This window comes from Myxocyprinus asiaticus, chromosome 7 (genome assembly GCF_019703515.2).
Source record: "Myxocyprinus asiaticus isolate MX2 ecotype Aquarium Trade chromosome 7, UBuf_Myxa_2, whole genome shotgun sequence".
In the NCBI taxonomy this organism is placed as follows: Eukaryota; Metazoa; Chordata; class Actinopteri; order Cypriniformes; family Catostomidae; genus Myxocyprinus; species Myxocyprinus asiaticus.
In genome coordinates this window covers 37,151,174-37,165,262 of record NC_059350.1, presented here as the reverse complement: position 1 = coordinate 37,165,262, position 14,089 = coordinate 37,151,174, and the positions used below count along the sequence as shown (strand labels likewise).

Genomic DNA, 14,089 nt, shown 5'->3' with positions numbered 1-14,089 from the left:
TGTGCTATTACTTTTCTAAGCAATTGGACTTAAAATATTCAACTCGTAGCCCAAAAAAGTCAATTGGTGGAAGTTGTCCCTCTTTGAGCCTGACAGCCAGACAAAGCCCAAAACCTACCTCTAATCATATTGAGCCTGTAAGGCTGATCAGCATGTCTGGCTGATAGGCAAAGACTTACACAGAGCCAAATCTATAATGAGAGTATCCATATACTAGTGATAGACCAATATATATACACTGATCAGCCACAACATTAAAACCACTGACAGGTGAAGTGAATAATAAAGTGAATTATCTCGTTACAATGGCACCTGTCAAGGGGTGGGATATATTAGGCTGCAGGTGAACAGTCAGTTCTTGAATTTCATGTGTTGTAAGCCGGAAAAATGGGCAGGCGTAAGGATCTGAGCGACTTTGACAAGGGCCAAATTGTGATGGCTAGACTGGGTCAGAGCATCTCCAAAACAGCAGGTCTTGTGGGGTGTTTCCGGTATGCAGTGGTTTGTACCTACCAAAAGTGGTCCAAGGAAGGACAACCGGTGAACTGGCGACAGGATCTTGGGTACCCAAGGCTCATTGATGCGTGTGGGAAGCGAAGGCTAGCCCGTCTGGTCTGATCCCACAGAAGAGCTACTGTAGCACAAATTGCTGAAAAATTTAATGATGGCCATGATGGTAAGGTGTCAGAACACACAGTGCATCGCAGCTTGCTGCGTATGGGGCTGCGTAGCCGCAGACCGGTCAGAGTGCCCACGCAGGCCCCTGTCCACCTCCAAAAGCGCCTACAATGGGCACGTGAGCATCAGAACTGGACCATGGAGCAATGGAAGAAGGTGGCCTGGTGTGATGAATCACGTTTTCTTTTAGATCATGTGGATGGCTGGGTGCGTGTGCGTTGTTTACCTGGGGAAGAGCTGGCAGCAGGATGCACTATGGGAAGAAAGCAGGCCGGCAGATGCAGTGTGATGCTCTGGGCAATGTTCTGCTGGGAAACCTTGGGTTCTGGTATTCATGTGGATGTTACTTTGACACGTACCACCTACCTAAAGATTGTTGTAGACCACATACACCCTTCATGGCAATGGTATTCCCTGATGGCTGTGGCCTCTTTCAGCAGGATAATGCGCCCTGCCACACTGCAAAAATTGTTCACGATTGGTTTGAGGAACATGATAATGAGTTCAAGGTGTTGACTTGGTCTCCAAATTCCCCATATCTCAATCCGACTGAGCATCTATAGGATGTGCTGGACCAACAAGTCTGATCCATGGAGGCCCCACCTTGCAATTTACAGGATTTAAAAGATCTGCTGCTAAAGTCTTGGTGCCAGATACCACAGGACACCTTCAGAGGTCTTGTGGAGTCCATGCCTCGACAGGTCAGAGCTGTTTTGGCGGCACGAGGGGGACCTACACTATATTAGGCATGTGGTTTTAATGTTGTGGCTGATCGGTGTATATCGGACAGGACAATTCAATGGTCAATTTGAGATTATAAACACTGACCGATAACCATGCCTGACTGGCTGTTTAAGTGTTAGCTCCTTTTTGTGTCACTTCCAAAATCTGCTGACAGCCTTGTCAATGGATGATAAATATTTTCTGAGGATTTTTGCAATTTACATCTCATTTGTCATCAGAAAGTTATATTATGCATTAATCAGTATTAGACAGGCCATCTGCGACCCTGTTATTTCGATTTCAAAACCCATTTTGGTCGACCACTATTGAATACAATATTCAAGTAGAGGAGAAGGTGATAAAACTTTTCAAGACACTGAGAGACCTGAACCGTGTCCACATACACACACGATCACATTTGGTCTTGGTTAGTCAATGTCTCTGTACCTTTTCAGCATCACATAATTCAAGGCTTCCAGCAGAACGGACATAAAACAAGCATTTCTTAAGTCAGGAATCATACACATACACAAATCTGACCCAGTTTCAGCAGGGTGGAGAGGCACATGTGTTTGAGTGTATGTGTGGAGATTGCTACAGCGGACACTGACGCACTCGGACACTTGGGCGACGGTCACTCCCTCGGCAAACACACACACACACACGCCACTCCCTCTAAATAAGTGGCGTTTCTGCAAAGACCGACGCCTTGCTAGTGTGCAAACACACATATAGAAGTGGGTCAATAAGGCCGGTGCTTTCCTGTAGCTGTCTGTCAACATAGCCTCCTGCAAAACACCACACCCAACAACCAATTACACACAACTATATTACCTCATTAACACAAACTTTACTTCATTCAGCATAGACTAACACTTGTCAAGACACACCCAAATATACTGAAAAAACATAGACGAACACATACAACAACAGCAGTCTTGACACGCATTCTACTTTAAGGAAGTGTACTCATATTATTGCAAATACATAAACAAACGCTTTTCTGTAAATGACAAAGAAGTATTTAAAATCCAGCCAGTTCAGTGGAGGCAGATCCCAAACACCTTTCAATCATGCACACACACACACATTGGTGCAGCTATCATTATGAAGACTCTCCATAGACATAATGATTTTTATACTGTACAAACTATAGATTCTATCCCCTAACCCTACCCCTAAACCTAACCCTCACAAAAAACTTTCTGTATTTTTACATTTTTAATAAAACATAGTTTAGTATGTTTTTTAAGTGATTTGAATTATGGGGACACTAGAAATGTCCTCATAAACCACATTTATAGCATAATACCCTTGTAATAACCAGTTTGTAACCAAAAAAAGTCCTCGTAAACCACTTAAACCTGCCACCCCCCCCAACACACACATACAACTGGGTCTTGAAACTTGGAAAAAAAAAAAAAAAAAAAAAAAAAAAACACACATACACAGCACAAGAGATAGACTAGTGATGAATTCATCATTCATATTTGCCCAGTGGAAATTATCCAATGTAGGAAAGTGCTCAGGTCAGTGTTTAAGTAATTTAAAGGTGTAGTGTGTCATTTTTCCGATGTTAAAATACTTTCTTTTAATATGCAGAGAGAACTATACCACTATGCAAAGGCAAAGCACAGTAACTACACTTATTTTTTTTTTATTGAGTTCTAACCTACTGTAGATTGAGTCTCTTTGACAATGATCTGTCATGTGACAGATGGGTTTGGCTCAACTATGTTCAGATTCAGAGAAAACAGAGTATGACTGGCACTCTTATTTGGCTGGCAGTCACCATAACCTAGAGGTACTTGATGTTTTGGGCCTATGGAGTTAGACAACAGCATGGATAATTAATGATCACCTCTTGCTCTCTCTCTCTCTCTCTCTCTCTCTCTCTCTCTCTCTCTCTCTCTCACACACACACACACACAAACACACACACACACACACACACACACACACACACACACACAAGACCTGAGGGAGGTTTTGATAACCGGATCAACATTTACTCTGAGGTCCTGACAAGTCTGATGAGCTACCAACTTCAAAATAGCAGACCTGATTTACTGTTTTGGCAGTTACAGAAAGAAAGAAAGACATAAAACAGGCCAAGGAAATAAAAGAACAAACAAAAAAAAAAACAAGAGAGCACTGACAGATTCATGAGGGAAATTAAGAAAGTGATAATCATGCCAGAAGAAATATCAAATCTGTCCAAGTAGACTGTTCAAAGTCAAACTCATCCACAAGTTCATTAACCTGTTATTAAGAGTAAGAGTACCACCTGGAGGACACCAACAGTAACTGCAGCTAATAGTAACGGAGTAGATGATGTAGGTGGTGCTGTTGGTGGTTAATTTGGGTGATGTTGGTGGTTGCTAATGTTGGTGGATGAAGTTGATGTTGGTAGATGATGTTTTAATTGAAGCAGGTGATGTGGGTCAATGCAGGTGATATTGCTACTTTATAGATGACGATGTCGGTAGTTGATATTCAAGGGATGTTGGTAATTTATGGTAATGTGATTTGAAGTTGATGTAGGTATGTTGGTGATGTTTCAATTAATCTAGGTGATGTTGGCAGTTGATGCAGGAGAGATTGCTAGTTTATATATATATATATGCTGCCAATTCACTAATGCAAACATTACACAATATAGATCAGGAAAACACAAAAGCAAATATTTCGAACTTGGGTCACCTGCAGAAGTGCTAATGCAACTTGTTGAAGCACGTGCACTGCCCACTATGCCATGACTCCAACGTTTATTAAAAATTAGAATTTTAGTTTTGGCTGCAAAGTTGAATGTTTAGGCACGTCTTGATTACTGATGAATAAAACAGCAATGAAATCATTCAATGCAATTCTCGGCATGTTTTGGATGTGTACATACAGGATATGGCATATAGTTGACCCCCACAAAATATTAGTACGATTATTATAAGACTATTAATTTAATAATTACAATTATAATATTAAGTGAAATAATCAACAATTGTGATTTTTGTGAAAATTGATCATCCCTACAATATAATTTGTGGTGCTTTTTGAATTTTTTATTCTAAATACACAGTACTGTAAATATCACACAAATACTACTACTACAAAAAAACAAAATAAACAAGCAATAAACATGTTTCTCACAAGTGATATGATAATTACATGTGTGCTGTCCCTACCACACCGCTAAAGAAAGGTTTTATGTTTCACTACGTGCAGTGTCATGGACAAGTTTTATAAATTCATTGCAATACATACCCATTCTGATCATCCTAATAAGTTTGTTTTGCGTCTTTGTTGACCATTTTTAGACATTTTTCTGGTAATTTGAAAAATGTAAAAGAGGTATGGTTTGGTTGTCCAAAATAATCACACAGAAATAGCCCTGGATACAAACCTAGGGAAGCACTGATATATCAACAGCCAATAATAATGTTTATGTTAATACAGATAATAGAAAGGATGGCAAATATAAATATTTATTACATGGGTCTCTGGAATACTCGATTCTGATTGGTCAAAGTATTGGTAGATATCCTCTGCACTTGTAGATATCTGCTCAAGTGTGTTTATGCATTTTCACAAGCATTCATTTTTACACAGCAACATTCTGAGATGTTTGCGCACGTGTGTGTCTGTGGCTATGTGTTACCTTTGATGTCTGAGCCCTTCTGAGGTGTGGCTACTCTTAAGAAGATCTGTTGTCTCCAGGAGTGTCTTCGGCTATGTAACGGACTGTTGTCCCCAACGGTACACACTGCTCCAGGACTGGACAGGGCCGCCACATCACTAGACACACACAGACATACAAAGATAAGCATAAATACCCCTCCACATGGACACAAACTGCACCCCAAACAGAGGTCTGCACGGATCTTAAAATTAAACCCAAACCCGACCCGTACACAAGACTGTGTGACCCGATCCTACCCGACCCAATCGGTACCGTCAGATTTGAAGTCCAAACCCGAAATTACTCGCTCTCTTTATAATTTCTTCTCGTCCATCCAGCATGTATTTACACAGGAAAACAATGAAAAAACAGCAGAAACACGTAAAAACGGGTTCAGTGTGAACAGCCACTTGTCTGTTCAAGCGTACGAAAAAGTTAGGATGGACCGTTTTTTTTCCCATTAATTCCAAACCCAAACCCGTTTCTTGGGTCCCGTCGGGCTTGGGTCGGGTTGCAGACCTCTGACCCCAAATACAATTTAAAATGTTCTAACTTCACTAATCACAACCAAATATTCTCTTTATTCACCCTCAGCGTATCACATCTACCTCCTAGAGAAGTGCAGAAAAGGTGAAGGACAGAAAAATGGAAAGATAAAATGACAGATTAAGGTAAAGAAGAAAGAGAGTACCTCTTCCTCTGAGTGTCACAGATATCATCACTCTCCACTACAGGGGCCAAAAATTTGAGAAAATTTGGAACAGAGGAGGAGGAGTGTAATCTCGCTTTGAACCCACTCAGCCCTGATGGACTGAGAGAAAAAGTGTGAGAGAGGCCAGAAAATAAAGGAGAGTGTGGCTGTTATGAATGGTCGCATTAGACACAAACAAGCACAAATAACTAAATCTATGTTGCTCATGTAAGAGCAGAGTTGAGAATACATTGGGACAAATTCACTTAACAGATGCACCACTTTGTTACTTCAATGCAAAACCCTGTATCTTATTCATAGGATATTTGATGAATTGACTGGATCGTGAAAAGTGGAAGTTACCAACCAGAATGGAATGAATCATGTCCAATATGTTAATAGCATTTAAGTTAATAGCTCAATTTTGTGCTAAAGCAATGCAGACAATGTGTGCAAATAAATTTATTGTTAGTGAATTTTCCCCATTGTGCTTTTAATAAACTTTTAAACTAGAGGCTCTTCAAAATGCAGCCTTGAGCTTTTAGATGAACGAAATTAGGAAACAAAGTGCCCTGACCTGTTTGTGAATGACAGCAGAGCATAGAGAGAGCACACACACACACACACACACACACACACCTCACCTCCTCTTAAGGTGCAGTGCGGAATGATCGAGAGCAAAAGCACAATGCCGCATCGGCCGCTGACACACAGAAGAGGAAGTGACCGGATGGGAGGAAGGACTGATGAAAAACAGGATACAGAAAGGATGGAGCGTATAAAAAAAAGAGAATAAGGAAAGCAAAGGGATATAAAAACAGAGATGCAGAGAATGGGGAAAAAACGGAGCAAGTGAAAACAGGGAGTCACAGAAAAGTGAACAAAATTCACATTACAGAATAAGAAAGGTGATATACTTTGCAAATAGACTTTGAATTTGCAACCGCATTTATTTTAGATTCTCCAAGCCATTCCTTATTATTACTATTTTACACATTTTACAATAATATGGAAGTATTTTAATGACAAAAGTCTTTATTAAAGTAAAAACATTATGAATTGCAAAAAAAAAAATAAAGGCATTGCATTAACAGTGCTTGCATTTTTTGAGGGATGCAATTTCATATGTTTTGATATTTAAGCTGTGCATATTTCAATTGAACAAATTTCACACAGAATGTCATCATTAAAAATTCAATAAAATATTCACCTTCCAAAGTTGAGTTTCAAATATATATATATACAGGTGCATCTCAATAAATTAGAATGTCGTGGAAAAGTTCATTTATTTCAGTAATTCAACTCAAATTGTGAAACTCGTGTATTAAATAAATTCAATGCACACAGACTGAAGTAGTTTAAGTCTTTGGTTCTTTTAATTGTGATGATTTTGGCTCACATTTAACAAAAACCCACCAATTCACTATCTCAAAAAATTAGAATATGGTGACATGCCAATCAGCTAATCAACTCAAAACACCTTCAAAGGTTTCCTGAGCCTTCAAAATGGTCTCTCAGTTTGGTTCACTAGGCTACACAATCATGGGGAAGACTGCTGATCTGACAGTTGTCCAGAAGACAATCATTGACACCCTTCACAAGGAGGGTAAGCCACAAACATTCATTGCCAAAGAAGCTGGCTGTTCACAGAGTGCTGTATCCAAGCATGTTAACAGAAAGTTGAGTGGAAGGAAAAAGTGTGGAAGAAAAAGATGCACAACCAACCGAGAGAACCGCAGCCTTATGATTGTCTTCACAAGGACTTCACAAGGAATGGACTGAGGCTGGGGTCAAGGCATCAAGACACAGACATGTCAAGGAATTTGGCTACAGTTGTCATATTCCTCTTGTTAAGCCACTCCTGAACCACAGACAACGTCAGAGGCGTCTTACCTGGGCTAAGGAGAAGAAGAACTGGACTGTTGCCCAGTGGTCCAAAGTCCTCTTTTCAGATGAGAGCAAGTTTTGTATTTCATTTGGAAACCAAGGTCCTAGAGTCTGGAGGAAGGGTGGAGAAGCTCATAGCCCAAGTTGCTTGAAGTCCACTGTTAAGTTTCCACAGTCTGTGATGATTTGGGGTGCAATGTCATCTGCTGGTGTTGGTCCATTGTGTTTTTTGAAAACCAAAGTCACTGCACCCGTTTACCAAGAAATTTTGGAGCACTTCATGCTTCCTTCTGCTGACCAGCTTTTTAAAGATGCTGATTTCATTTTCCAGCAGGATTTGGCACCTGCCCACACTGCCAAAAGCACCAAAAGTTGGTTAAATGACCATGGTGTTGGTGTGCTTGACTGGCCAGCAAACTCACCAGACCTGAACCCCATAGAGAATCTATGGGGTATTGTCAAGAGGAAAATGAGAAACAAGAGACCAAAAAATGCAGATGAGCTGAAGGCCACTGTCAAAGAAACCTGGGCTTCCATACCACCTCAGCAGTGCCACAAACTGATCACCTCCATGCCACGCCGAATTGAGGCAGTAATTAAAGCAAAAGGAGCCCCTACCAAGTATTGAGTACATATACAGTAAATGAACATACTTTCCAGAAGGCCAACAATTCACTAAAAATGTTTTTTTTATTGGTCTTATGATGTATTCTAATTTTTTGAGATAGTGAATTGGTGGGTTTTTGTGAGCCAAAATCATCACAATTAAAAGAACCAGAGACTTGAACTACTTCAGTCTGTGTGCATTGAATTTATTTAATACACGAGTTTCACAATTTGAGTTGAATTACTGAAATAAATGAACTTTTCCACGACATTCTAATTTATTGAGATGCACCTGTATATATATATATATATATTTACATTCATTACATTTTACTTTTCAAATTCGCAAAACTATGAATACCAAAAATTGTTAAAAAACAAAAAACAAATCGAACTTGTCATTTTTGCTTTTCAAAATAAATAAAATCTTATAGGCCACATTTTGCCAAGCTATGTACGCAAAGGGCATTCTTTCGACCAGCTTTAGGAGATATGATCCTGGGATGCTTTTTAAACAATATTAAAAGCAAAAAGGTAGTTTTGTAAAGAAATTCATACATAATTTCAGTCAAGTTTAACTAAACACACTCACTTGCTCTGGTGTGGGGAGTCTGTGCTGACGGAGTAGTGTCGGACCAGTTTGGGTTTGGTGGCTGCTGTGGGCTGTAGATGGGGGAGAATGGTTTCGGAGGATGACAGCGTGGGAGAGTGACTAAATGTGCTTGCGCGCCTCCTGAAACCCTGAGGCGGGCTCTCAGGACCCTCATGATCTTCAAACGATCCTTCTAGACGCTTCAGGTCACCCAGGGAATTATGGGAGCGGAGTGGACTGGAGGGGCGGAGAGAACAGAGGGGCTCCTCCAATAAGGTTTCCTTAAAAAAAAAAAAAAAAAAAAAAAAAAAAAAAGAAGAATGTTATGACTCTGAAGTAACAGATTGAAAGAAGTCATGTTGTAAACACAAACGCTTTGAGGAAGCTATTTCAAAGAAATAGTTAACCAAAAATAAAAATGCTAGATTATCCATGGAACACAGAAGTTTAAATTTTTGAAAAATCTTAACATAGCTATTGCCATACAATGGCATTTCATAGTGACCACAGCTGTCAAGCTCCAAAAAGGACAAGAAAAAAACCCTTTAAAAAACACCACAGAATTAGATGAGATGTATATTTACTACTATGGTGCTTTAATAGTTTTTTGTCATTTTTTTTTAAGCTTGACCACTCCTCGTTTACATTTACGCTAGAATTTACTTGTAATTTTCACACTTTTGTGAGGTTTAAGTGCAAGTCAGCATGCAGCGTTCAATGGAGTGCTTTTGCGGAAGTCCAGATTTTCAGAGTAAAATAATGTACATTTCGAGTTATTTCTCACCAAAATCTATCGTATGCCCTTAGATTCGGGCTGGGCGATATATCTAACATTCACGATATAATCACGATGATTTTGCTGACGATTAAATTAAGCAATATTGTGAGTATCGTGATGATTTAAATTAGCTTTTTGTTTGCCCATTAAGTTTCATAAAGAGAATCAGTTGACTACTTTCACAATATTTCAGGGCTGCACAATTAATCAAAATATCATCAAAATGGCCATATGTGATTATTAAACTGCAAAAAGCTGCAATTAAAGACAGAAAAAAATGAATGGTATGTTTGCGCTTCTAAATAAACGGGTGACACTCTGTTCTGTGCACACACGGGACTCATGGGCTCGTGTTTTTACCGCTTTATGAGCAGATCACATGCATTGTGAAAGAAAAATACTGCAGGTTCAAGCATTCACACAATTCCAAACATTAGTAACTGCTATAAGTTATTATACAAATCAATAAATGCGGCACAATATAACAGAAAAATAGAAGATGACAGCCTTTACCAGATGCGGGACATAGTAAATTGTCAAATTAACACTGCCCTTGCAGTGTCAAAAAAAAAAAGGAAAAAAAATTGGAAATGGACAGGAAAATATTACTATATTAGTATATAAAACAAATATATTCCTCAATAAAAAAATAATAATTCAGTATTATATCATAACAATAAACTTGACTGGGTCCCACAGTAATAACTTTGTATTATGCAATATTCAACTGAATTCCAAAAACATAAGTGGAGTAGTTTTTTCACACCTTGTTCATTAAAAAAAAAAAAAAAAAAAAAGAACTTTTTAATAAAAATATATGAAGGTATATATATATATATATATATATATATATATATATATATATATATATATATATATATATTTTTTTTTTTTTTTAAGATACTATGTATCATTGTATGTAAAATATAAATACAAAAGTAAATTACAATGAAAATGATTAAATTCTCACTTGTGTTCATTTAGTGAAAAACTGTGGGACACATCTTCATTATTTTGAAATACATTTTCAGGCTACAATCGCTGTTTGAATGAAATTATGGTTCCTCTAATTAAAAACAAAAAAAATATAACTTTTGAGCCATTTCAAAGCAAATACATGAGATATACTGTATATCAAATATTGTCAAAAGGCTGAAAAATGTCGAGATATAATATCTGTAGCCCAGCAAGTTGCATGGACTAATTTTCTGTCACTTTTGGGACCTTTTTTTAAGCTTTAAAGTGAGCCACTATAAACTGCCATTGTATTGAAATCAGCAAAAGGGACATCCATTAAAATTCCTCCTTTTATGTTCCACAAAAGAAAAAGTCATCCGGGTTTGGAGTGACATGAGGGTGATTATATGATGACAGAATTTTCATTTTTGCATGACCTCTTCCTTTAAGCTTAAAGCCTTAAATCTGTAGACTGACATTATGACAGAACTCTTCAATCATTAAGTGAAAATGCATCGTTTATATTTCAGTGATGACGCGAGTGTTCTTCTGACCTGGTTTGTGCTGTTAAGTGTGGTGGAGCTCGAAGAGTTGCTCCCTCCTTCACTGTTCTCCCTCTGGGATTTGGACTTACTGCTGCCCTGTTACAGATAATGGACATATTCATGAAAACCTTTTTTCCATAAAAGCTACTCTGAACTTGAAAGCATAATGACAGAAAGCTTTATGATAAGTTCAGTTGAACCTGCAGCAGGTGGTCCAGTTGAAGGGATAGTTCCCCCAAAAATTATTTCAAACACTTTGGATTTTCTTTGTTTCATGGAACACAAAAGGAATTGTCAGGCAGAATGTTAGTCTCAGTCACTATTCACTTTAATTGCACCTTTTTTCCATACAATGTAAGTGAATGGTGACAGAGGCTAACATTATAATATCTACTTTTGTGTACCACGGAAAAAAGTCATACATGTTTGAAACAATATGAGGGTGAGTAAATGATGACAGGTGAACTACCCCTTTATGGCACACCTCGTCATAATACCTGTGTACACTATGTACTTTACTTGTAAGTTACATAATCTGCTCAAGGCCTGCATTTTACAAATATTAGATACCTGTAAACATTTTACATCGGGCAAAATGTTTGCAAAGCGTAAAATATGTGTGTACCTTCCAGATCCCCTCCAGTGATTCAGTGAGCGATCTCTTTGCCCTAGTCTTGAACTCCTCCAGACGCACACGACTGGAACTCACACTGCCTTCAGCATTCACAGAAACCTCTTGAGCAGCCTAATACACACAACACGCATATGTACATACTATCAACAATTTACAATTAAAACACAAATGCTGCGTTCTATTCAGGGTTGGATATGAGATATTCCATTGCCTAATGTTGGGAATATGACGTACTGTATAAAGAAACAAACTGCAATGCTAGCATTAGCTTTGTACGTGTTTAATTGTCAACAAATACACTTCCTGACAACCAAACTGCAGAGGATAAAGATGCTATACGGTGCTAGCTTTCGTTTTTTTTTGCAGGTGTAATCCTATCAGAAGAGCGCATTCACACCTGTAGTGCACCTGAAAACTGGCTTTATCATCTTGTAATGTTGGAGCTTTGACTCAAAGATGTACAGTTGAAGTCAGAAGTTTAACTTGGGTCAAACATTTTGGGTAGCCTTCCACAAGCTTCTCACAATAAGTTGCTGGAATTTTGGCAGAAAACTGGTGAAACTGAGTCAGGTTTGTAGGCCTCCTTGCTCGCACACGCTTTTTCAGTTCTGCCCACAAATGTTCTATCGGACTGAGGTCAGGGCTTTGTGATGGCCACTCCAATTCCTTGACTTTGTTGTCCTTAAGCCATTTTGCCACAACTTTGGAGGTATGCTTGGGGTAATTGTCCATTTGGAAGACCCATTTGCGACCGAGCTTTAACTTCCTGGCTGATGTCTTGAGATGTTGATCAATATATCCACATAATTTTCCTTCCTCATGATGCCATTTATTTGGTGAAGTGCACCAGTCCCTCCTGCAGCAAAGCACCCCCACAACATGATGCTGCCACCCCTATGCTTCATGGTTGGGATGGTGTTCTTCGGCTTGCAGGCCAAATATAACGATAGTCATTAGACAATGTTTCATCAGATGTTTCATCAGACAAGAGGACATTTCTCCAAAAAGTAAGATCTTTGTCCTCATGTGCACTTGCAAACTGTAGTCTGGCTTTTTTTATGGTGGTTTTGGAGCAGTTGTTGAGTAGCCTTTCAGGTTACGTCGATATAGGACTTGTTTTAATGTGGATATAAATACTTGTCTATCTGTTTCCTCCAGCATCTTCACAAGGTCCTTTGCTGTTGTTCTGAAATTGATTTGCACTTTTCGTACTAAACTACGTTAATCTCTAGGAGACAGAATGCGTCTCCTTCCTGAGAGGTATGATGGCTGCGTGGTCCCATGGTGTTTATGCTTGCATACTATTGTTTGTACAGATGAATGTGGCACCTTCAGGCGTTTGGAAATTGCTCCCAAGGATGAACCAGACTTGCGGAGGTCCACATTTTTTTCTGAGGTCTTGGCTGGTTTCTTTTGATTTTCCCATGATGTCAAGCAAAGAGGCACTGAGTTTGATGGTAGGCCTTAAAATAAATCCAGAGGTACACCTCCAGTTGACTCCAATTAGCCTATCAGAAGCTAATTGGTTAAAGGCTTGACATCATTTTCTGGAACTTTCCAAGCTGCTTAAAGGCACAGTTAACTTAGTGTATGTAAACTTCTGACCCACTGGAATTGTGACATAGTCAGCTAAAAGTGAAACAATTTGTCTGTAAACAATTGTTGGAAAAATTACTCATGTCATGCACAAAGTAGATGTTATAAACTACTTGCCAAAACTATAGTTTGCTAATATGAAATCTGTGGAATGGTTAAAAAATTAGTTTTAATCTACAGTATATTGTGGAATGATTAAGTTTTTATATTTTTAAGTAATTTGACCATTATTGATATTGTATTAATATCTAACTTGAAATTATATAATTATTTTAGGTTTATTTATTCATAAAAATTTTATAGCCAGTGTGGGAAAATGATTGGGAAAAAATTAAAGTGTCTTTAAACAAATGCAAGACTGCCAAAAATATATTTCTTGCAATAAATAATGATCATAAATAGCTAATTTTGTAAATTTTAAAATCGTCTTGTTGAAGTGCACTTTAAATTTGAGTGAAAGATACTGGGGGAGTGACTGTCACTTTGCTCACAGCTGATTAGTCCAGAATCTGGATGAGATCTCTGATCGGGAACATAACCTGCCCTGTAGCAGGTTAGCGATTAGCCTATGTTACTATGGCGAGGAACCCTGATGAAAGCCTATCCACTTTACTGGTACCACGAATTCAGAGTTCGCTTAAACCAAGTTTAAACTTATCTAGCTAGCTGCTTAATCCTGCTTTGTGACATAAGACACTGCTTGTCACTGCCATAGCACGAATCAAC

At 38.5% G+C, this 14,089-nt stretch overlaps 1 protein-coding gene across 5 annotated transcripts in view; it reads right to left on the bottom strand.

The window, feature by feature from the left end:
- tbc1d1 (TBC1 (tre-2/USP6, BUB2, cdc16) domain family, member 1) overlaps nt 1-14,089 on the bottom strand; it is a 104,394-nt gene that overhangs the window by 31,971 nt on the left and 58,334 nt on the right. For 4 of the 5 annotated variants that reach the window (XM_051701921.1, XM_051701922.1, XM_051701924.1 and 1 more), the window contains 4 exons: nt 11,759-11,878; nt 11,143-11,229; nt 8,854-9,134; nt 5,057-5,193 (listed from right to left, as the gene is read on the bottom strand). In XM_051701921.1, the coding sequence (XP_051557881.1) occupies nt 5,057-5,193; nt 8,854-9,134; nt 11,143-11,229; nt 11,759-11,878 (625 nt within the window). Of the gene's footprint in view, nt 1-5,056; nt 5,194-5,768; nt 5,889-6,412; nt 6,512-8,853; nt 9,135-11,142; nt 11,230-11,758; nt 11,879-14,089 lie in introns of all 5 variants that reach the window. The other variant, XM_051701927.1, reaches the window with a different exon arrangement.